The sequence below is a fragment of the Tiliqua scincoides genome, chromosome 4, assembly GCF_035046505.1.
Source record: "Tiliqua scincoides isolate rTilSci1 chromosome 4, rTilSci1.hap2, whole genome shotgun sequence".
Classification (NCBI taxonomy): Eukaryota; Metazoa; Chordata; class Lepidosauria; order Squamata; family Scincidae; genus Tiliqua; species Tiliqua scincoides.
The window spans coordinates 115904338-115928956 of record NC_089824.1 but is presented as its reverse complement, the minus strand read 5'-3'; the positions used below and the strand labels follow the sequence as shown (position 1 = coordinate 115928956).

Here is a 24619-nt window from a genome sequence, read left to right as displayed (position 1 = left end):
AGTTTCTTTACATCCTTCTCCCTTGAGTGACCAGGTTGGAAGAACTTTTCTACTTCAAAGAGTTACACTAAAGGAAGTCCCTTAGTTATTGCCCCAGCACTTTCCCCTCCCTTTAAATGTTTTGTTTTGCAGGTGCTAGGAAGTGTGATTTTCCTCCCCCTGCCCTTCACAGAATACTGAACAGTAGCAGCGGGGGGACCAACATTTCCCAACTGACTGCATGATACTCTTTGTAATCCTGGATCCCTTGGCAGTTTTCCTCACTGCCTATTGGATAGGTCAGCCCTGCTTTTTCTGATTCCATTTGGGCACTGTGGTTTTGACACATTTTGACAAGGTTTCCTTTTGCATTACAGATCAGGGGTGTGAAAGATGTTTCCAGATCTGCAGAACTGAATTAGAAGCAAGACAGAGCCCCAGGCCTTGCACTGATTGGCAGTCGCTTACCCACAGAGGAGATATCCACACGCTCATCACTAGAGTCACGGTTCATGACTTCTGCCCGGTTCCTTTTGATAGTTGCCCTCCTGAGAACTGGGCCAAAAAAGAAAGTGGAGCAAGAGCAACCATCACATCCATGTGCCATGATGACAATAAGCAATTTTCTCTTTCTATAAACATTTCCATCTTTCGACAAAAATAATCAAGAAACAGGATCCAGGGGGTAATAGAAGTAAAGAGTTGAGTCTACGAAGTTAGGAGCAGGTTCAGTTCTCAATGGCTACAGTAATCAGAAACAGGGAGCAGCCTCCCTCTCTAGCTGCCCCCCAAGTTATTCCTGAAAAGCCAAGTGCCACACTTGGGCACACATTTCAGTTACCATGAAGATAAACATATCCCCTAACTCTTCACAGCAGGTTTTTCCCATGGTGCAAGTATGTGTCTCTGCATGTGCGTAATGTGTAACTCCACCCTTACTGGGTGCTTCCAATATTCAGGTTTTAACTCTGCACAGACTCCCTAGCTGATGATTCATGCCTTTTGTCCACTTACTTTTGATAGGCATTATGATTGGCCTTTTGCAAAGAGTCCATAATGCACAAATAGCCAAATAAGGATTGGCTGCCAGTACAAGGATGAGTCATCTCCTCTGCTCACAGAGAGACAGTTTGCACACATCAGAGTGTATGACCGGGAGAAGATGCCACCACTTCCCAGTATAGCCTATGGCAAGAGAGAATCTAGCAAAACTATATGTCTTCCTGTAGGGAAAGTTCTTCAGACAAACATGGGGAAAATGGAAGGAAGAACAACCAGGGAAAGAGTGGTCTAGGAAAGGAACTGAAGAAGAAAAGCAGGGGTGGGAGATGTACACTGCTTCCACATGCTCTTTCTTCCATGCAGTTGTTCCTCCCACACTGGATGCCTCCAACGTGCATGCTGGGAATGGCTGAGAATCCTGAGTTTGCTGCCAAGCATCTAGTTCCAGCCCTCAGAGTGTTAGACAGGCAGGAGGTCTGGTCTAGAGGGTAGAGCCTCCGTCTGCCTGAAGATAACATCCACAAGGTCGCCAGTTCGAGGCCACCGGCACCGTGCGACCTTGAAGCAGCTGGTAAGCTGAAGCCGAGCTATTCCATCTGCTCTGAGCGTGGGAGGATGGAGGCCAGAATGTGAAGCCAGATCGGAATGAAACACCTTGAATGTAGTCGTTCTTGAAAGAAAGAACCTTCTTTGAAATTGTAAAAATCCCTATTTAATAAGGGATTTAAATAAAAGCCTGCCTATGTAAACTGCCTTGAATAAAGTCTTGAATAAAGACCAAGAAAGGCGGTATATAAATACCTGTTATTATTATTTATTATTATTATTAGACACAATCCTAACCCACTTTCCAGCACTGACATAAGAGCAATGCAACTTGGAGGTAAGGGAACAAACAATCCCTTACTTTGAGGAGGCCTCCATGAGTGCCACCCAACTGCAGGATGCAGCACATGTCCCATTGGAAAGTGCCAGTGCTGGAAAGTGGGTTAGGATTTGGGCCTTAATTATTCAACTTATGCATACCCGTGGTAACAGCAGTAAATCTAACATAAGAAAGGAAATACTGAATTTTCAGTATTTTTTCTTACCTTCTAAGGCTGATGTGCCAGAATTTTTGTTCTCTTCAGCCAGCATTACTTCCTCTACATAAAAAAAAAAACACATTCAGATGAACAGTTTAGACATATGGATATTGAGTGTCTAGCACAGCCATTTTCAACCATTGTGCCATGGCACATTGGTATGCCGCAAGTGGTTCATAGGTATGCTACAGGAATTTTTTGGGGGGAAGGTAATTAATTAGTAAGGCCAATGGGGGTTGTGAGCCCTCCCACCAGCAGCATGGTGTACCTTGTCAATTGTCAAAAATCTGATGGTGTGCCTTGACAATTTTATTGCCTTGTCAGTGTGCCATGAGATGAAAAAGGTTGAAAATTGCTGGTCTAGCATATCAGTGAAACAAAAGAGAACAAAACAGAGCAATCTCTCAGATCTCATGCAAACAGCAAATGGTAGAAAGGAGGTCATGAAAAGAGGATACAACAAAAGGCATAAAATGAGCCTGGAGACAACAGTGTAACAAAACTGAGTAACTCTGGGATAAGAGAGAAACATGAGTTTATGCCCATTTGCTGCCATTAGAAAGCAGAGTGTTAGCCTCATAGAGATTTCCCTTCACCAAACTCTGTATCTGAGGATGCAACCTGAGTTAATTTTCTCTAGAATCAGAGCCTCTATTAACATATCAGAAAGTCTAGGGCTGCAGGACTAACCATGCACTTGTTCTGTGGGAAAATACAAATGTGAGTCACATCCCTGGGTTTCAACTCACATGGGATTTGTGACCACACATGCACTGCAATCCAGGTCTTTCTTCATGGCACAAACTGCACCAGTCCCACCTCCTGCACTGCCAATCATCACTCAGCAGACTTACTGAGTCTGCAGAAATTCCAGCAGCAATAGCCTGATGAAAAGGAGCTGAAGTTTGCCCTTCTCAGGACAGGAAACTTCCAGGTTTGAGAATATATTATACTGTGATCCCTTGCCCCGGCTTTTATAGGGGTCTCCTCCCCATGCTTTCCCCCCACGTTTTCTGCACTTCTGTTCTTCAACCAAGGAAGCTCTAGTCCCCCAGAGGAAAACCCCTTTTGAAAAGGAGGCTGCTGAAAGATAGGGAACATGCTCTGCAGCTACTGTTCAGTGGCTACAGTAGCTGGAGATTCAAAGGACGAAAGGGTGTTCTTCAACATGATTGTACTTTGATAATACCTGAATTAACGATGATAGCAGTAAACAGTTTCCAAAACAGTCCAGAGCACAGTAGTTAACTGTGCTCCATATCAGCAACAGCTATTTATTCAAACACCACAGTGAAACACCTATGTACATATATACACACAAGGAGGAGGGTTGCTTGGCCCCTCAGTGGTGTGACCTCCTAGTGCTTAGGTAGACCTCCATCAGGGCAGCCTGCCTTTCAATGAAGGCATTTATGCTGACTACCCTCCACCGGTACAACCAGCAGGCAAATGTCCTGAGACCTTTGATGGGCAAAGGCTTCTAGCCTGGAGGTTATGCTATTGAGGGCCCACTTCTGGCTGGATGCTGCCCTCTCTAACAGCACATCCCATTTTGAGAGTCCCTGTCATACAGACAACTTAAGCAATCTGTGAGCTTCTTGCTCATGTCCCTAATTGCCTGGGAGAACTTCAGACATTGCTGCTTCTGCTGATTCCTCAGATTTGCATCCTGTCTGCTATGGTCACTGGACCCGCTGTTGCTTGACCTCTGCAATGAACAGAACAGCTCTGAGTAGCTAATTAGTGGGGGCACCACTACTGAGGTGGAAAATGACCACTCCACAGTCAAAGCAGAGGAACTGGTCCAGGACAATGAAGAAGGGCATGGTTGTCCTGGAGTACCCAGAATTACTGTTGCCCTCTTTGACCAGCTTGTAGTTCTTCCGTAATTCCTTGGCTTTGCTTCTCAAAGCCTTCAGGTCTCATGGTAGCCCATGTCCTTTAGCTTCCCTGAAATGTACTGGAACTTCAATAATTTCAATAATTTTCAATAATTGCAATAATTTTTGGCAAGGGCCACTTGGACTGTGTCCTCCTGCCACATGTTGATAAACACCCTCAGCTCTTCCTCAATCTACTAAGGGCTCCTTGGACAGCGAGGAAGTGCCCGGTTGCTGAAAGGAGTAACTTCAGCCACAGAAATATTGCTTCACCTTTAGTCAAACCGAAGGTGAAGATTAATTGGAAAGGCTAGAGTTCTCAGTTTCACAATCCAAATTAGGTCCATTTTCATGTTCACCACAAGTGAAGAGGTGCAGACAGTGGACTTTTAAAGCCAGGATCCATTACAGCAGGAGCTGTGGTGAAGAAGGGCTCCCCAGGAAGAAGGTACAGGCTGCAGCCAAACTCACAGATATAGAGATCCATATGGTTTTACAACCACATGTTCAACAACGAACATGGAAAAATCTGAGTTCACAGATTAGGAGGGCACTGAGTGAGATACAGGTACTTGGATATTCTGTGGCATGTAACTCATGGAAAAAGGAAAGCCATGTGAGTATTGCTTCCTGTCATGCACTTATTCTGTGGAAAATGTCCATTACCATTGGATTTCTGCAAGTGTGGTTTGGGTCTAAGAACCCTCAGCCGCTACCTAATGGGACTCATGCAGCTCCCGTTGCTTCAGCAATCTTGTTGGAAATGCTGGCTCCAGTCCTAGTATCCCTGAAGAGCTCCCCCAATCTCCCATAAGCTGCAGCTTATGACTCACAGCTCCAGATTCACCAGCTTCCATGTTTGATGGAACAGCATTCAGGATGCAAAGTTGGGAATGAGGGGAGAGGCTGTTTTCTGCAGAATTCAGAGCTTTTCCTTCTAGTTCTGCCATCATGCCCATAAGCTCCATTCCTGAGCCATTACGCAAAGCAAGGCACCAGGTGCCATCCTTCATCCACACCAGGCCCCAACTCATCCCACCCCCTGAGCTATGGGGCAGGAGCAATTCAATTCATGGCACAAACTTAGCTGGATTCCTACCCATGCTATCTTGGCCTTGGGATGCTGCCATAGTAACAAAGAAGAGAAAGTGCTAAAGGGCTTTCCAGGCCCAAAAGGCTGGCTTGGTGATTGTTCCTCTGATTACTGTTTCACTGATTTACTTTTATTTTTTTGAATGTTTTAACTGTTTAGTGGATCATGTTATTAGCAGCCTTGAGACCATGTGTGAAAGATGGAATTAAAATTGAAATGAATAAATAATAAATAATGGAAAACAATGAGTGCAATCCTGTCCAAGTGATCACTCAATATGTGACCCACCCTTTTGTTAGCTATTATGTGGCATAAGTGCAAACGACATCCCAGTGTGACAATTTGCTCACTTTTGCAGGGGTGAAAAAAAGAGTCAGGGTAGTCAGAGCTGTTTTGTTTTCCAAAAAGTACACTGTATAGATTTTATGCATACTCAAAACCATTTCTTAAGCTGAAATTTTTTTTTAAAATGGCATGGTATATTTGGGCAGCTGGAAAAAAAAAAAAAAGATCTCACCAGGTGTGCACTCCTACGCAGGCATGTACTCAGCCTCCAAACAAGTAAAAAAAAATAAACTCCAAAACAACAGAACTTGTTTAAAAAATGGAATGTTTGAGAAACTGATGGAATGTGACTGGGGAAGGAACTATATACATGACACAAAACCCATGACACAAATTCTATCCCATAGACTTGCATGATCACATTTCATTTTAAAATTACAACAATCAACATTGTATTGTGCCTGTGGCAGTGAAGCCTCCAAGGTTCAATGACTGGGCTGAGACGATATTATTGGGGGGTCAAAATGGAGCTGGTGGACTTTGTTAAGGGCCCCCTACCTTTCCCTGCATTAATTAAAGGATTCAAGGCAAAGCACTGGAAAACGGATTTGAAGGAGGTCCCAGAAGGTGGGAAACGTAAGGGCTAGACAACTCAGGGTTTTAAGGACAAAATAGGCATCCAAGTGAGATGTAGGAACCTGAGAAAAGGCAAAAAAAGAGACAGAGACCTGAAGAAAATCCTTAAGGACTGTAGGCTAGGCAACCAAGTGGGTGTCAGAGCCATTGAAATGGCTCTTGTGCCTTTAAATATTGTGTACAAGGGACAGTTCCGCTAGCTGTGGATTTTACCATGTTTACAGCATAGTGACCTACAAGGGCAGTGGGAGCCATAAGTGTGGGGGTATGTAGCTTGGAATTTCACACTTTGATTCAACTGAAGCCTTTGGGTTATAATTAGAATTAGAATGTGCTACCTGCAGTAAGTAACAAGTTTTCCCAGGTAAATGGGAAATTATTGCACAGAAAATGCAGGCTTCCACAATGAATGGTGCCTACCTGACCTCCAAGTTCTAACATGTGTGACCTGCATGTGAACCTAATATGTCTGAACAGAAAGGCACTACTAAGGCACAAATACTGCGTAAGCAAAAAGGCTTCTGGTCTATGAGTTCCTATTGTTCCAAAGTGACAGTATGGAACAGTAGCTACATGTACTACATGGCTGTGGAGGCATCTGGCTCAACGTGAGCCAATGGCATCCAGCATGCCCATCCTCCTACCTGCACAGAACTCTTGGAGTGGGGTATTTCCCTTCTGTTGGCAGAGCAATGTCACCGTTGCCTTGCTGTAGAGCCAGGAAAGATGCTGACAGCTGTTCAGCTGGGGGTAATCAGGATGGGGCAAGGAAAGGAGGGGAGATTTAAACCAGGAAAGGGAAGGGGTGGACTGAGAGAGGAGTAGGGAGGATGACGTAAGAGAATGTGAGGCTGCAGTGGAGAAGTGGGGTAGCTGAGCTAAGACACCCCTCGTTTCATCGGCGAGAGAAGACAGAGATAAGTCACACTGGGAAGAGTCTTGAAGATGGCAGAAACTTCCTTTTATAGGGGACCAGAAAAACTTTGGGTTTTTAGTTTGTTTTTACCAGGAGCCGCCCCAATAAGCCCAGAGCTCCCCCTGACCACTCCCAAGACCTATACTGGCAAACTGCCCTGTGACCACCCTGAAGAGGCTCCATTGAGAGCAGGGGTTGGCAGTCTTCTTCCCCATAGGTGCCAGATAGTGCATCTGTCAATAGTAAGAATGCATGCATGTTCAATACATATATGCAAATCTTCCAATCAGAGCACAGAGCTAAGAAAAAAGAGGACACAGTGCAGAGAGACACATTCCCAAACAAAGAATGACACTCAAAACCTTCCAGAGACAGAATTACAAACTTAAATTCTTTTTTAGGACCGCCATGGGCCAGGAGGATATATCTTTTTGAGACTAAGGGCTGGATGATTTCTGGTGGTGGGCTGGATCCATAGGTTGCCTACCCCTGAACTAGTGTCAAGCAAGCCCAACAGAAGATCTCAGATCTAAGCAAGGCCACTGTAATGTAGAGACTGTACAACCTCTCCCCAGGGCTGGGAAAGGACTGTAATATGATGAGTATGCAACAATAAATTGAGCATAATCTACCTCAGGGATTTTCAACATTTTTCATCTCAGGACACACTGACAAGGTGCTAAAATTGTCAAGACACACCATTAGTTTTTTTGACAACTGATAAGGCACACTACATTGATAGCAGGGGCTCACACCCCCCCCCCCCAGTAGCCCTACTAACAAATAACTCTTCTCCAAACTCTTGTGGCACACCTGCAGACCAACAGCAGCACTCCAGTGTGCCATGGCACAGTGGCTGAAAATGGTTGATCTACCTGGTCTCTCTGGGATCCTTCCCCACAAACACCCCATAAGCAGGAGCATGCGTATTTCAGCCCTTAACACATGGACCTGCCTCCTTGGGATGCCCCTAAGGGCATGGAAGAAGCCCCACCCAGGTTCATTTTACCTGCTTTATCTATCCAGGCTCGGTAGCCATTTAACTCCCGTTCAATCTGCTGCTGCCTCCTCAGTTTCATGAAGGCACGACGATTCTCCACTCGTTCTCTCTCTTTGGCAAATTCCCTGTGAAGATAGAAGGTTTGCAATCCAGTTTGTACTATTACAGCAGTGTGTTGTATTGGAACCCAGTCACAGCAGAAGGGACAAGACTGACAGCCCAATCCTATACAAGTCTACTCAGAAGTAAGCCCCATTATAGTCAATGGAGCTTACTCCCAGGTTAGTGTGGATAGCCTGGCTTAGTACATGACAGAAGAATGTTGGGGAGATTTTAGAGAGAGAAATCATGAGTTTGGGGTGGTGGTCAATTCAATGTGACTGGCAAATTTGGGTGGAACTCAAGGAACATTTGGCATCCCTGCAGTCCAGCTTCCCCTTGTTCCCACTCCCACGCCCAGTCTGCAGGTGGACTGAGTTCACAAACAAGTTGCAAGAATAAAATGGATAACGTCTTCCCTTTTAGACTTATCCCCCCTTGGCAACTAGTACCTGTGGAGGTCCCCAATCTGAATCATGACCATAATGAGGGGACAAAGGATTAAAATTCCCCTTCCATCATGCCATGGTGCTAAACGTGATTATGTTCCCTGAAGCTGCTATTCAGCACATTTATTTGTAATGCCCACAATGGCAAAGTATGTACCTAAAGTAATGTCTAGTTTGGCCCTTCTACCATTCTTCAAAGAAAGGGTGTTTCTTCTAGCAACCTTGGGAGGGCTATAGTGGTGCTTTGCAGGCAACCTTGGAAAAGGTGGAAGAAAATGTAGGAGGGTTTTGAAACCACACCTCTAAGCTGAAAGCCTTGGTCTGCAGTCCAGAAGACTGGGAAGAGCAGAGCAACTAAAGGCAGACCTTGCACATAATTCAGAGGGCAAGGCTATGACTCCCTACTGCCTGAACCGAGTTTTTTTCTGGTCTCTTCATGGTATGCTTATAATTCAATTCATTCACTGTACACTGATTTTCAGCAAACCAAAAAATTATTTCTTTCTCACACACACAGATGCGCGTGCACACATACATACATACAGAGGCTGAAGCGTTGCTATGGGGTGGAGGTGTGGATGCATTATTCAAAAGAAATATATTTTGCTGCAGTCTTGCTGCATAGACGAAGCTGTGGAAGGGTGGGTTGCAGTGCAAGCAGTTGAGGGAACAGGAGCATAAACAAAGTCCCGTGGTAATACTCTTGGCTCCCTTGGTAACCACAATCCCCCATCAGAAAGAAGCTCTATGGAGCCCACACAACACTCTGCCTGCTTCCCTGCCGCACCTGCAAAGCCAACAGCTCAGCACAGAAACAAGCAGAATGAAGAGAAAAAAATAAACCCAATGACCCACACGAACACATGGTTTTTCTCTCTTTGCCTGTGCTATATAGATAAGAACATAAGAACAGCCCCACTGGATCAGGCCATAGGCCCATCTAGTCCAGCTTCCTGTATCTCACAGCGGCCCCACCAAATGCCCCAGGGAGCACACCAGATAACAAGAGACCTCATTCTGGTGCCCTCCCTTGCATCTGGCATTCTGACATAGCCCATTTCAAAAATCAGGAGGTTGCACATACACATCATGGCTTGTAACCCGTAATGGATTTTTCCTCCAGAAACTTGTTCAATCCCCTTTTAAAGGCGTCCAGGCCAGACACCATCACCACATCCTGTGGCAAGGAGTTCCACAGACCAACCACACACTGAGTAAAGAAATATTTTCTTTTGTCTGTTCTAACTCTCCCAACACTCAATTTTAGTGGATATCCCCTGGTTCTGGTGTTATGTAAGAGTATAAAGAGCATCTCTCTTTATCCTTCCCATGCATAATTTTGTATGTCTCAATCATGTCCCCCCTCAGGCGTCTCTTTTCTAGGCTGAAGAGGCCCAAACGCCGTAGCCTTTCCTCATAAGGAAGGTGTCCCAGCCCTGTAATCATCTTAGTCGCTCTTTTTTGCACCTTTTCCATTTCTACTATGTCTTTTTTGAGATGTGGCGACCAGAACTGGACACAATACTCCAGGTGTGGCCTTACCATCCATTTGTACAACAGCATTATAATATTAACCGTTTTGTTCTCAATACCTTTTCCAATGATCCCAAGCATAGAATTGGCCTTCTTTACTGCCGCCACACATTGAGTCGACACTTTCATCGACCTGTCCACCACCACCCCAAGATCTCTCTCCTGATCTGTCACAGATAGCTCAGAACCCAATGTGCATGACTTTACACTTACTGACATTGAAGCACATCTGCCATTTTGCTGCCCATTCTGCCAGTTTGGAGAGATCCTTCTGGAGCTCCTCACAATCACTTCTGATTTTCACCACTCGGAAAAGTTTGTTGTCGTCTGCAAACTTTGCCACCTCACTGCTCAACCCTGTCTCCAGGTCGTTTATGAAGAGGTTGAAAAGCACCAGTCCCAGGACAGATCCTTGGGGCACACCACTTTTCACTTCTCTCCATTGTGAAAATTGCCCACTGACACCCACTCTCTATTTCCTGGCCTTCAACCAGTTCTCAATCCATGAGAGGACCTGTCCTCTAATTCCCTGATTGTGGAGTTTTTTCAGTAGCCTTTGGTGAGGGACCGTGTCAAACGCCTTCTGAAAGTCCAGATATATAATGTCTATGGGTTCTCCCACATCCACATGCCTGTTGACCTTTTCAAAGAATTCTATAAGGTTTGTGAGGCAAGACTTACCCTTACAGAAGCCATGCTGATTCTCCCTCAGCAAGTCCTGTTCATCTATGTGTTTTGAGATCCTATCTTTGATGAGGCATTCCACCATCTTACCCGGTGTAGATGTTAGGCCGACCAGCCTATAGTTTCCCGGGTCCCCCCTCTTTCCCTTTTTAAAGATAGGTGTGACATTTGCTATCCTCCAATCTTCTGGCACCGTGGCCGCTTTGAGGGACAAGTTGCATATCTTAGTCAAGAGGTCAGCAACTTCATTCTTCAATTCCTTAATAACTCTTGGGTGGATGCCATCAGGGCCCGGTGATTTATTGATCTTTAATTTATCAATGAGGTATGAAACCACTCTGGTACCACTGTGACTCCTTCCAACTAAACAAGTGTCTCCATAGATCTACCTCAACAAAAGGCCATAATGAGAAGTTCATTAACAGGCTCTAAGGGTCTGCATGTTATATAAACCATATACTTGGCAACTGAGGGCCCAATCATATCCAACTTTCCAGCACCAGTGCAATCGCAATGCAGCCCTGAGATAAGGGAATAAATGTTCCCATATCTTGAGGAGGCCTCTGCAACTGCCTCCCCACCACGGGATGCAGTACACGCCCCATTGACACGGCTGCACCAGCACTGGAAAATTGGATAGGATAGGGCCTCGAGTGCTTGTTTTTCTCTCTAAGTAGCAGCCATTGGGGGGGGGGGATTTGGATTAAAAGCAAAGTATGGAGAAAGCAGGGTTTTAATCTTTTATCCATGCCATAGTCTTGATCTAAATAACTCAGTGATTGATGCAGTAATTAAATATATTTTGATCATGTTGAAAAAGAAATCAAACTGAAGTAGCATCCGAGTCTGACAGTGGAGAGAAACAATGTAATGCTGAGGGGAAAGGGCAGCAACGGGCAGCTTCCCTAATTAATCACACCCTAAATAGGGGGAATGGGGTGTAGCATGGTTCACAAACATGAAACATCCACCCCAAATGGCATTTACAGTCCCCAATTTTACAATAGGCACACTGTCTAATTTGGTGCTCGGTCTTGGCTGAAATGAAGATTGATAAATTCTAGTGACGTGCAACCTTACCTCTTAGGAATGAAGGAAGGTTGGTCCATTCAGACACAAAGTTGCAGAAGAGTATAGCATAGCCTGTGTATCTTTCTTAGCTTAGATGAGCAAATCCAGCCACCTGTCCTACATTTCGGCCTTGGCCACCAACATTCCTTTTCCTGCAACATACATACATGCTGCCAAGGGCTGCCCAGTACGGTCTGCACACAACTCCCCCAGGAGCAGTGATAAAGTTCAGTTCTTCAATAAAGTAACTTCAGAGCAGTTGAAGCTCTTACTTCAACTGGAGATGGAGATTTTTCTCCTCCATCTTAATGTCCTAAAGGGCAGAGGTACTGCCGGGCAGGGAGAGGGAGGGAGCAAAATAGTAAGTTTTGCAGGCGACTCAACATATTGTGTAAGTGGCTCCACCCACTTGCCTCCAAAGCCATTCCAGGCAATGAGAGCAACACTGAGGAGACACCTCCACATTACTCTTGGAATGGCTCTGGGCAAGGGGGAGGGGTAGCTTACACGGCGCATTGAGAGGCCTGCAAAACTTACCGCTTTGCCTCCCCTCTGGGAATGCCAGGGCTTCAGGCAAGGTACCTGGATCCATTCTAATTCAGTCTCTCCTTCCCCTAATTCAGTTTGCTTTCTAGGCCAGTTTGCATTAGATAATAAAATCAGATTAACAGTATTTCTTCTCCACAGCGATCTCTGGGACATATAGTTCTATGACAGAATGCCTGTGTGGAACCAAACCACAATTTCCAGAATTCATTAGCAGAAGACTTACACTGAACTGGTATGAAATCAACACATATTTCTAATGACATCAGAGTGCTGTGCTTTTTCCTGCCCTGCCTCACAGAACTGGTTAGCAGTGGAGCACACAGTACGACGGCATCTCATCCCTTGTTGTGTTGTAGTACAGGGTCAGGTTGCTGGGGGCCTGCACAGCCTTGCCTATCTACCCTGATAGTGTGCTGGCTGCCACCACTGCCAGTGATACAAATGATTCAGGGGCTGGCCTAGCCAAGTAGGCTCTCTGATGGGCGACGGCCAGTGCCTCACCTGTGCAACACTTGACACCATTACCTGGAAGATGGACAAAATAAACAAAGAGCAATCGCAATTCTGTGTTTCTCACAGCATCTTGTTCTGTACTGAGAATTCACAAGTGGTAACTACCCTGCAATGCTCTGTCTTGCACAATCCCCATTTATTTCAGTTTTCTAGTAGATTGTGCCCTCTGTTAATTAGTGAAAAAAGATAGAGAGAAGATACATTTAGAAAACCTAAATGGACATTTGAACATCTGGGATTTATGTGAAGTAGCCCCTCAGGAGTCCCAAGACACAATGTGCTTGAAATTCAATAGCAAGAGCCAGGTAGGAAAGAACAGCTAAAATACATGAGGTCCAACACAGAAGCAATTCCACTACCCTTCACCCCCACACAGATGTGCCTTAGCAGAGGGATAAGATTACATGGACCCTCATATGCATGAAGATTTCCTGAGCTCCTATTCTGGGGGGGGGGGGAGAGGAGAAAATCAGAATTGTCCTTCTGCTCAGTATGTTTCTTTGATTTGGTACACATAAAGCTTTGTTTACAGATTCAGGGTCTCTCACTGTTGTCATGGTAACCATGTCAGAAATGCAGGCATACAAGCCTCCCAAGACAGGATGGTCTGTAAAATACAACATATATTTATACACATTTATGCAGAAATTTTAATCTCTCTCTCTCTCTCTCTCTCTCTCTCTCTCTCTCTCTCACACACACACACACACACACACACACACACACACACACGAGAGCATTAGTACACATCAACAAGACTAAATGCAAAAATGTTCCTTCATATATTATGCCAACAAGTGAATCCTTAAAACTTTCATTCAGCGAGATATACTGGCACAGGTAAAAGTTTAAGTATCTACACTGACCTTCCTCACCAGTCACTAAGTAAAACCTGCAGGTTCCTTCACACACATCCTTCTGTCAGACCTGAGTTGCAATCCAAAAAGGAGTGCACAATGCACTTGCTGAAGTAAACTGAGGCTGCAATCCAATGTACTCTTACCTAGTAAGAGTAAGCATCATTGAACACAGTTGAATCTACATCTAAGTAGATATGCCTAGGATTGAACTGTAAATCAAAAATGTTCAGTTCAGCTGGAAATAACTTTGTTGCAGCCTCAGTTTACTTCAGCAAGTGCATCGTGCACTCCTTTTTGGATACACAACTTTTTATGTATATATGTGTATGTCATATATTTTGTGTATGAATTGACTGATAATTTGGAAAGCCAGTTAATACATTTTTGAAACTAAATGCATATTTACAGAGAAACAAAAATGTATTTCATATTCATACTTCACTATATTTCATACAGTGATTTCTAAAGGCTTGGCATAGCCACCAATAATGCATTTCTATATGCTCTCTGACTATTTGACATTGCATTCCAGATACAGTGACCAAAATTTCAAGCCTGAGTCTCTGGGGAGATCTCAGTCTTGTTCTAGCTGGTCTGAGATCCTGGGAAACTAACCAGGAGTAGGGTAGTCAGCTGCAAACAAAAAACAGAGCCAGGGCATGGTAGGATTCTGCAGACTTCCCAGAAGCAAAAGAAAGTTGCTTCAACAAAGTCTGAAACTTAACAGACTCCTTATATTTCCAAGTAAGGCCTAATAAGTGGCAGAGGTTGAGGGCCCAATCCTACTCAATTTTCCAGTGCTGGTGCAGCTGCGCCAATGGGGTGTGCACTACATCCTGTGGTGGGGAGTCATTCATAGAGGCCTTCTCAAGATATGGAAACATTTGTTCCCTTACCTCGGGGCTACATTTCGGTTGTGCTGGTGTTGGAAAGTTATATAGGATTGGGCCCTGAGTCTTCAAATAAAACTATGAAGGATTTCATGGGATGGTTTCATCATGGTAGCAATCTTTGTCTTCCTCCCAAGGGGGCAATCCAATATCAAAAGTGTTGATGAAAACATAGGCACTGGCTGGAGGGGGGTTAACAATGTGTCTATTATGATTCAACTCAAATGAAAGAGGGAGAGATCAAACTACAACAGCAGAAGCAGGCTAACTGACACACTGTCAAGTTCCTTCAGCCTTAGGTTTTCTTCATCCCAGGTCTGTTTTTATGTGGATGCTCATTACCCCAAGCTAGGCATTGGCTGATCATAGAGCCCAGCCCAGCAGAAGCCAGAAGACAAGCCCTGGGTCCCATTCAACTGGAATGCAGGAGTTCGCTCCAGACTTGCCCCCAGCCCTGAATGTACCTGCTGCCCTCTTTCCTGGACCCCTGCTGGCTTCTGGCAGCTCAAGGAGGCTGGATTGGGCCATGCCTCTCTCAGGGTGGAGATTGCCCATTCAGGTGAGGGTTTTCTGGCTGGTCCTTCCTGACTCCTCCTTCCACCTGTGTGCTCCAGTCTATTTTCTTCTCTGCATCCTTTCCATTTCCTTGTTCTTCTCCCTCTCCCTCCTGGGTTCCCTCTTTCCATGTCTTCTAATCCTTGTTTCCATGTTCCTTCCATTAGTCTTTTCCAGTCTTCTTTCCCCCATTTGGGCTGTCTCTCTTGTCTCTCCCTTGTTCACCTTGGTCTTCTGCTTCTTTGTCTCTCCTGCTTCCTGTCTCTTCCTGCCTCCTCTCTCTTCCCCAATCCTTCCTGAGGGCTGGTATCGATAGCCCAGCCCTTTTCCCTGATTTCAGATAGCTTCCCCAACTCTTCCACTGCCTACTGCCATCCCATGTTGGCTGATGTTTGGCAATGGCATCATTGTCATGCCAAGTCTGGTCGGCCACCACATTTCTGGATAGTCAGCATATGAGCGGCATGAGAATCATAAATTGTTCTCTGGCATTCACTGGGATCTCAAATGGTGCCGTCTGACAAGGGACTGAGAAAAATGGAAATTTCAGAAGAAACCCTTGAGTGGTTGCTGGGCTGATCTGAACTTTCAAAGGCCTATGATACCACTCCTAGATCCATTCTAGGGTCTGATAACTCAGCCTCTGTGTCCTCAGAGAGGTCTGTGGGGTGTTCCCCCTCAAATTCTATCTACCTTCAGATACCTTAAGACCCTTTAGGCAAGATATCATTATCAGAGAGGTCATCTTCTTGGGATCTGTGAAACACCAAACAATAACTGACAGAGGGCCCAATCCTATCCAACTTCCCAGCTCCAGTGGAGCCGCAATGCAGCTCTGAGGTAAGGGAACAAAAGTTCCCATACCTTGAGGAGGCTTATGTGACTGTTCCCCCACTGCAGGATGCCGCACACACCCCATTGGTATTGCTGCACCAGCCCTGGAAAATTGGAAAGGATTGGGCTCAGAGGTGTTTGAAAATGATGTTATTTATTTTGCTCAGCTCATTGTGCTCAGTAAGACTTAGGGCCAAATCCTAACCAACCTTCCAGCCCTGGTGTAGCCATGCCAACGGGTGTGCACTGCAATCTATGGTGGGCAGATAGTTACGGAGGCCTCCACAAGGTAAGGAAATGTTTGTTTCCTTGCCTTGGGGCTGTACTGCAGCTGCACCAGCCCTGAAAAGTTGGATAGGATTGGGCCCCCAGGCTACAATCCTATCTTACTCACCAAAAACTAACAGCTCTATCAATAAATTCACCAAGTATTTACACAGCCAGCCAGGGATCTACACATTAATGTTAGGACAAAGTACCTAACATTTGTATAGTGCTTTCAAGTATGCAAATTGCTTCACATTTATAAGCTTGATATAGTCCTTACAGTAACCCTGTAAGAGCCCAATCCTATGCATGTTTGCTCAGACGTAAGTCCCATTACAGTCAATGGGGCTTACTCCCAGGAAAGTGTGGATAGGATTGGGCTGTAAGTTGAGTATTATCCCCACCATGAAGCTGGAGAGCTGAGGCTAAGAGGGAATGGCTTGCCTATGGCCACCTAGTGACATTTCAAGGCAGACGCACAAGATTTGACCTGGGAAGCCCTAATAGTCATAGCTCACATGAAGAAAAAACTATCAGTATGAAGTGGGTATGAAACAGAAAGGAGAAAGTCTGTACACTGGAGTACAGTGCATCTCTATGTGGGGGTGAACTTTGCATCCCCATAGGGTCCTTTGCAGTGAAAACCAAATTTTCACCAGTTGTCTCCAAGTGCAGCAGTTTACTTTTCCTCTGAGGAGTGAATGGCGAGCATGGCTATAAAAAGAAGAAAACAATATGACGCCAAAATCAGGCCTGGAGTCTGTTGTTTTGGCTGTAAATTTATGGGTTTCCAACTCTGCCAAAGCAAACACCAGCTGCCTGGACTCTCAAAAAATATTTCCCACTGTAGTTTTTACAGATAATCAAATGAAAAGTCAACCTTACTTTATCAAACAATGTGGAAAGCCACCTCATTGCCTTCCACAATAAATGATGAGCATCTCTCTCTCTCTCTCTCTCTCTCTCTCTGCTTTATTCTTCTAAAAGCACAAAGCACTTGACCAATTTGAGCAGAAGAGATGTCATCAGAAAAATGAGAGGAAGAGGGAAGTAATAGGAACATCTACTTTTGCTCCTGGCAGAGGGTCTTCCAAATGCCCCCCTTCTTCCTAGGAAACACAGTAAAGAAAATGCCAGCATGAGCGCCTTACACCCATGGATTGAGGGCCCTTTGTGATCTCAGCAACAACTAGATCTAACTCCTTCCTTCTATTGGCTGTTTGTATTTTTACAGTAATATCTCCAACAATACCAGGGATTAATTCATCAAAAGTTAAGCACTGCCTGAAACAGTATTAAAGGAAATGATACAAGAAGTAGCAGAAAACTGCTGCTGATTGGCCAGAATACCACTGTTCTCACTGACCGTAGTGGCTGTCAGTCAACCCAGGACAAAGAGCTCTGCAGCAAAACAGCACAACAGGAAATAGTGTTATTGCATTTTTTAAAAATCTGTGTTGTGAGTTGCCTCAAATCTTCATAGAGTTCGAAGGGGCCTAATAGGACATCTAGTCCAACCCCCTGCCTTAGGTAGGAAATCCTCTTAGAGTATCTCCAATCTTGTGAGACCGAGGCAGGGTATGACTCTTAAAATAATAACACAAAAAATTCTGCTTCTTCTCTTATTTGCAAGTCTAGAAATCCTGAGTTTCAACCCAAAAGAATGTGCCATGTGTTTGGTTTAAATTATCACCTACCATCCAACAGTCTACCATGTTGCCAGATAAAATTTTTATTTCTTTTTATTTTGAGGTGTGCTGAGAATATGCATGTACAGGGTATGCGGTGCTGGGTGCCTGCTAGGAATGCATGACCTGGATTAATGTGATTCTGGTAGCAGGACTGATGGCAAGAGACCTCATATCCACAAGAAGTACACACTTTTAATTATCAGAGCAGTCACCACTCCCACTCCCCCTCTATCAGGTTGGCTTAGATGGAGCCATACATGCTCAAAGGAAAATTCCATGCATTATCACACTTTATTTGAACAGCAAGTTCAGGGTGACCAGACACAATGGAGAACAGAATGTCTATACCTTTAACCTTTGTATAGAAGAGGGAATTTGGGCAGGTGCAGCTTTTTAAACCCTTCCATGTTGAGCTGCACCTGCCCAAATTCCCTGGGTTGTATGCCCAAATACAATAGTTAAAGGTATAGGCATTCTGTCCTCCATTGTGTCTGATCACCCTGAGCAAGTTTGATCTTGTGATAAAAGCCATCTCCAAGGAGCTTCCTGACCTGGGAAAATCAAACTGTTACCAAAACAGTTGGATCCCCAGTCCTAACTCCATGGCCAATTCAAACAAGGAGTTATGCTATAGAGAAACTAGCATCCTGAAGTAGCTGTCACGGAGTTGGGCAAGTGATCTTTTCCTTTAAGAGAGATTTTAAGCTGGTTGCTAAGTAGAAGAAGACATAAGGTTATTCAGGTGTGGTTAATCTGGAGTATAAAACCTCCAAATTAAGGTGTGGGTTCATAGAGAGAAGAGGAAATATTGGCGTTAGTGTACATCATGCAGGAGCATGTTAGAAGGCAGCTTATGGAGTATTATGCTGTTGTCCTGCAAGGTGGGTAACCTTACTATCCTGCAGATGAGCTAGTTACAGTTGTGGACCTACCATAAGGTCCAATGGGGCAAAAGCCCCAGGTGTGAGATGCCAGGGTCCTGTGGCAGCCTCTCTGAGGCTCCTGATGGGGGGCAGAAACTGTGCTTCTGCTTTTCTGGAAGCACAGTGTATAGAGCTGGGGAACCTCACACAGGTTTTCCTGATGTGGGCAGAGGTTGCTTGAGGCTCTGTGAACCTCTGGTGAGTAGGGGGGGATTTCTGGGGGGGGCAGTAATAGCCTGTGGTGTGCCATTGTGGACCTTTGCCCAGGGTGTGGGGCTGGGGAGGTCAGCTGCTGGCTAGCTAACTTGTTCTTGGATACTACTGTAAATGTGTGATACTAATGTTTATGGTACAACAAGGTCTCCCTTAAGAACTAATCTTTTCTTGCTATTAAGTTCTTCTGTTTTGAAGACTAACCCATTTCTGCCCAGTCCACAGGTGTACACACTTGATTGCTGTTGGGTATAGGCAACATTGGGCAGAAATGGCTTAATAGCAATCCATTTTATTGACCAAGAGAATGTGTTTGGAAAGAACCTGGGTGCTTATGGTGCTATAAGTAGACCATATTATCCTCAAAGGTTAGGTGGATTAGATAGGTGAAAGAGGGTGTGGGCTGCATCCTGCCAGGGTTTGGAATTTCCTGTAATTTGCCCTGAATCTCAGCCAGGTGCAAGAAGGAACTAGGTTGGGGACCATCACTAGGAGTGTGTGGGCCACACCGGGTGACGTGCTGGGAGAGGATGTGCTAACATCGTGGCATTAGGAGCAAGCTCATCATGCCATACACCATTGGATGTGGAATGTCCAGCAGAGTGCAATGCAAAAAAATAGAATTGAAATAGCTCCTTTCCTTCAAAAGTTATGGCCAAAAAACTGGAAAGAAAAAATGAATGGATCCCTGTGGAAAGTGAAAGTGAGCTGTATCATGTGTTTACTTGTGGGTAGGCATACTTGCCATAGTGCATTGGGAAGGGCAGGTTGAGAGGAATCCAACAACACCAGAATGGTCCGGATCCAATGAATGCAGCCCCCAAAAACACAAAAGGAAGAAGGTGGTCCTTGTCTCCCTCCCAGCTGTATCTATTAAACCGGAAATGAAGCCACGTGGCCAAGTTTACTTGTGAGTAGGTGGACTTGCCATAGTCTGTTGATAGGGCAGGCTGAGAGAACTCCAAGGATGTCAGAATGGTCCTGATCCAATGAATGCAGCCCACAAAAGGGAGAAGGAGGGCCCTGCCTCCCTCCCAGGTGCAATCTAATGAGCCCTATGGAAAGTGAGGCAGCCTTGTGTAGTGTTTACTCATGAGCAGGCAGACGAGCCTTGCTTATTGGTCAGGCCAGGCAAAGGGGAATGTGAGGACACCAGAAGGAGTGTGGAGCTGGAGTGCAACAAATGCTCCAGAAGGCAGCCTCTCTCCCCACCACTAAAAAGGACAAAAAAGAGGCTTGAACTGGTAAGAGGAAAATTTTCTATTTTGCACTTGCAAAGCCAGGAGGGTTTTTATCTTGATGTGCCTGAAATAGAAGAACTTTAAACTGGGCACTGGGGAGGGCTGGAAATCTCATTGATTCTTTTGGGGGGGGGGGGGTTATTGCAGGCAGGCAGGCTACAGAGTAAGCCCCATTGACCACTATGGGACTTACTTCAGAGTAGATTCACTTGGTGGAACAGGACTGGCTCCCCCTTATTTATTTATTTTAATTTAATTATTTGTAATTATTTTAATTTGCTTGATGACATCACTTCCAATGGATCCTGGACAGATTGTCATTCTAAAAAGTGGGTCACAGTGCTAAAAGTTTGAGAACTGCTGCAATAAGGTGTTAGTAAGTTGATGGAGGGGGGGTGTGTGTGAGACTCTACAAGTTTTCAAAATCACTAAAATTAGAGTTTGGAGGAATAATACCATCATGTTATATATCAATCAATGCATAATTTCATGCAGAATGCAATGAAACAAACCACATTGAAATATCTGTGTTCTAACAAAAGTTACAGCCAAAAAACCAGTAGGGGTGGGGCGATGGCACATCACCATGCCCACCACCTGGGGCGTTGCCCCACCCACTGCATGGGGTAATGCGCAGGCCTCCAGCACCAGGTGATGCGAATCCTAGTGACGCCACTGGGGACCATCAAAATAATAAAGGTTCATTGATGAGCTCGCCCCACAAAGTAGCTCACAGGATTGTAGAGGTGACAAAGATAGTTGGGTCACCAGACCCTTGTTCCTCACTTTATTCTTTCCTTATTCTGTTCCTCACCTTATTCTTTCTTATTGTTGGTCTGTTGTGCATTGACCCAACAGTGCCGAATGAATTCACTCTTATTCCAGTCACAATCCAAGAACCACTGTGCCAAGCCAGTGCCCAGGATCAATAACCTCCACTGCCCTTTCCTTTCCAGCCTTTCTCCCTGCTTTACACTCAGTAAGTGTAACTGAAGCCAGCACAGGTTGGACAGCCATCCTCACATGCCATCGCACAGAACCCTATCTCCCTGGAAAGCAGTTCTCTCTTCCCTCCCTCATGTGAGTCCAGGCTACTGCCAAGCTTTCAGGGCTCACTTCAAAGCCCTCTTTCTGCCTGTAAACCCTGCTTAAGGAGAATCACTTGGTCTTGGCATTCTTGCCTCACAGCTCCAGCTCCTGCAATGCATCACACTCAATGCAGCAGATATGGACTTGGTAATCTTGGTCTTTGGCACAGACTTGCTACAAAGACAAAAACCACTCTTCAGCTGTGGTTTTCTGCCATGGTCCAAACCACAGGATCCTTTCCCTTCTTTTCCTCCTAATTTCCCTTTTCTTCCTTCTTATATCCTAAACTCCCAATTTCCTAGTCACAGGCCTCTCTGAGAAACCCACATAATTTTCCTATGATTCTTCTTCCCTTCCATGCTTGCACCTTCTGCTTTTCCTTCTGAGGTTTTCCTTCCATGCTTTTCCTTTTCAGGATTTTCTTTCTCCTTTTGCCTTCTCTATTTTCTCTTCAGAATAGCAACAGCTTATAAAGTTTAGGGTCTATAGCTGTGAAATGAATGGTTAAGAAATAATGAAGGGAAGATTATTTTGACTCCCCTACACTACTGTGAATTATTCACATAATAAAGTCTGTTTTCTTGCACCTTTCACCCTCCTCTCCCTCTTCAGTCCCTGCTGAACTACTGAGCTGTGCCATTGACCACTTACACAGGATTCCAGCACACAAAGCAGATTTCTCTCATGTATGCACGTTATGTTTTTTTAAAAGCATACCACAAACATCATCCAAAGTAGTGATGCAGCTGCCAGGGAACCACTTGCCCCAAAACACTGATACTAGGAGTAGAATTTAAATACATTGTTAGGACAAATGTCACTAAATAGAAATCCAATGTGATTATGAAATGTGTTAGCAAAGCAGATGGCCTAGCAAAGGAGGTATTAAAAAGTGAAGAACAAGGAAAAGAAAGATGGAGCTGGATGGCCATCCAGCTGGAGCTAGATGGCCAGCTGGATGGCCTAGGAAAAGTGGAAGTAGGGGACAAGGGAAGAAGGTAGAGGCTATAGAGATTAAGGGGAAAGGCAGACAGGAAAGGGGATAAAAGAGAAGGGATACAGGGAATAGGGAGCCTCAAAAAGGTGAACTGCATGTTGTATTCACCAATGTGGGCTAAAACTAGTTGAACAAGAAAAGATAAGCAGACTGGCACTCACCAATTAACTCAGCTTGATTACTGAATGCTTAATGTACAGACCAATCTTATTAAGCATTGGGCTGTTGTGCAGAATCTATTACAACAGCAGAAATGAATTCTGCATTCACAAAATTGCTGCTGCTGAAGTGTGGAGCAAAATGCAGCAGTGCTGCAATTTCATTGCTGGACTCCACTGCACTCGCTGAGCCAGGTAAGGCAGCAGTGGGGGCTGGGAGAGGGCAGGGAGGGGAGCAACAGGCTGAAGGGAGGTGGTAGATTCAACAGTAATGGTATACACTACATCTATCCCCTTCCTGCCCCAGAAAGCACAACACTTGGTATGATCCAAGAGCCTTCAGTCACTCAAAGGTATTTATAAGGGAGCACACACATTTTCATCACAGCCTTAGCCATTGCTATCCAAGATCTAGTTTTCTGGCATTGCCCAGAGTGAAGTTGATCAGTGCCAGTGCAGCTGCAATGCAGCCCCAAGGCAAGGGAACAAACATTCCCTTACTTTGTGGACACCTCCATAACTACCCTCCCAGCATAGGTTATACTGCACACCCCATTGGCACTGCTGTACCAGGGCTGGAAAGTTGGATACGATTTGGCCCTCAGTCAGAAGGGCAGATGGTTCCTATATGGAGGGTCCTTCTAAGTAAGAGAGTTCAGCTGAGAGAAAAGGCATGGTTTGCCTCTTCCCAGTTTCTGCAAATGTCTTCTGCATCTGTGGTATCCCACCTGAAGCTCTCTTTGTATTCTGCATCCCTTCTCTTTTCCTTCCAACACCACCCCTTGAAGTATGGGAAGGTGCCAGGTGATCCGTACTTGTGTGGCATCTCAGAAAAGGAAAGACCCACCATCCAATTCAAACTCAAAGCTAGAAATAAAGGTTAAAAAATGAAATTTACATATGCCCCAACACACACACATGGACTTGAAAAATACACACCTTGCAATTATTGCCGCACTTGCAGGCCGCTGGCAAATGCGCTCAGAGCACACGTTGACTTCTCTCATTATGCACTTCAGCCACAATTCTGCAAGCTGCTACAAAGACTATGGTGCATGAACAATAGGACCTTGGGGAAACTTTGCTTTCCATTCCACACCTCTATTGCAATTCTAATTGCAGCATGAAAAAGCGTGATTATGAACAAATGGCAGTGTTCTTTCACAAGACAAATGTCTCGTGCCTCTGAGAGCCCAGCAGCAATCTCTGTCCCAAAAGGAGTTCTAAAGAATAACTCTGTCTGCTCCCAAAAAGAACTGGAGATGATACTGAACCTGACTATAAAAATGTGTGGGCCCTTATGAGAGGCATGACACACGTGACTATAAGAGAGGAAAGGGATGAATGTTTTCATGAAGCTCTTGCTTGAGATCCTCAGATGATTCAATGATCTTTAATTTCACCTCTGGCTCTATGTAAAAGCATAGTAATTTGTCTTGGAGGGGTCCCTACTGCATAAGTCCCATCGTCTGCCATTTGGAGGACCTGGGCCCAATATCTCTAGAAATCATGGGAAAGGTCATAGCTTAGTGGCACAGCACATGCTCCGTATGATGAAGGTGCCAGATTCAATTCCTGGTATTTTGAGTTGATCTTGACTAGCAGGCTGTGTTAAATAGATAGAAGGTTTCATTCAGTATAATGCAATGTCATATGTTCAAAGATAAATATTGAAAAGTATGAGTCCGGAATCTAATGGGTGCAGCAGTGAGGTGCAACAACAGTTCACATTAAATTAAGTCAAAAACAACTCGATTTTTCCAGTGATCTCTGGACACAGTAAAACAATTATTCTGCTGTGTTTGTACATGCTCAAACTGGTACAGCAATCAGTTGTACATTCATCCTGAGGGCTGAGCTGAGCTCCGCGGGTCTCACCCCCTCCCATCCCACTCCTGCCACACCTCCTCCCCACCTTCCCCCATGCTCCCACTCACCTCTTCACCACTCAGCAGCCTGGTTGAGGCTGCCAGGCGGCGGACCACAGGCCCAGCACTAAAGCTGGCCTAGTGCAGGCTTGTGCTGGGCCAGCTCTGGTGCTGGGCCTGTACTAAGGTTCACAAACATGCCTTGCAATGCATTTGTGACAGTGCACGCCGGCGATGAGCCGGAACAAGAGACTCAGGA

The 24619-nt window shown here is 45.0% G+C and overlaps 1 protein-coding gene across 1 annotated transcript in view; it reads right to left on the bottom strand.

Annotated features, from left to right (window-relative positions):
* The window catches only part of CACNA1E (calcium voltage-gated channel subunit alpha1 E), a 360216-nt gene that overhangs the window by 146942 nt on the left and 188655 nt on the right, over positions 1 to 24619 (bottom strand). The window contains exons 8-10 of the mRNA XM_066623540.1: positions 7886 to 8001; positions 2073 to 2126; positions 448 to 534 (exon numbers count right to left, since the gene is read on the bottom strand). Of these exons, the coding sequence (XP_066479637.1) occupies positions 448 to 534; positions 2073 to 2126; positions 7886 to 8001 (257 nt within the window). The remainder of the gene's footprint in view (positions 1 to 447; positions 535 to 2072; positions 2127 to 7885; positions 8002 to 24619) is intronic.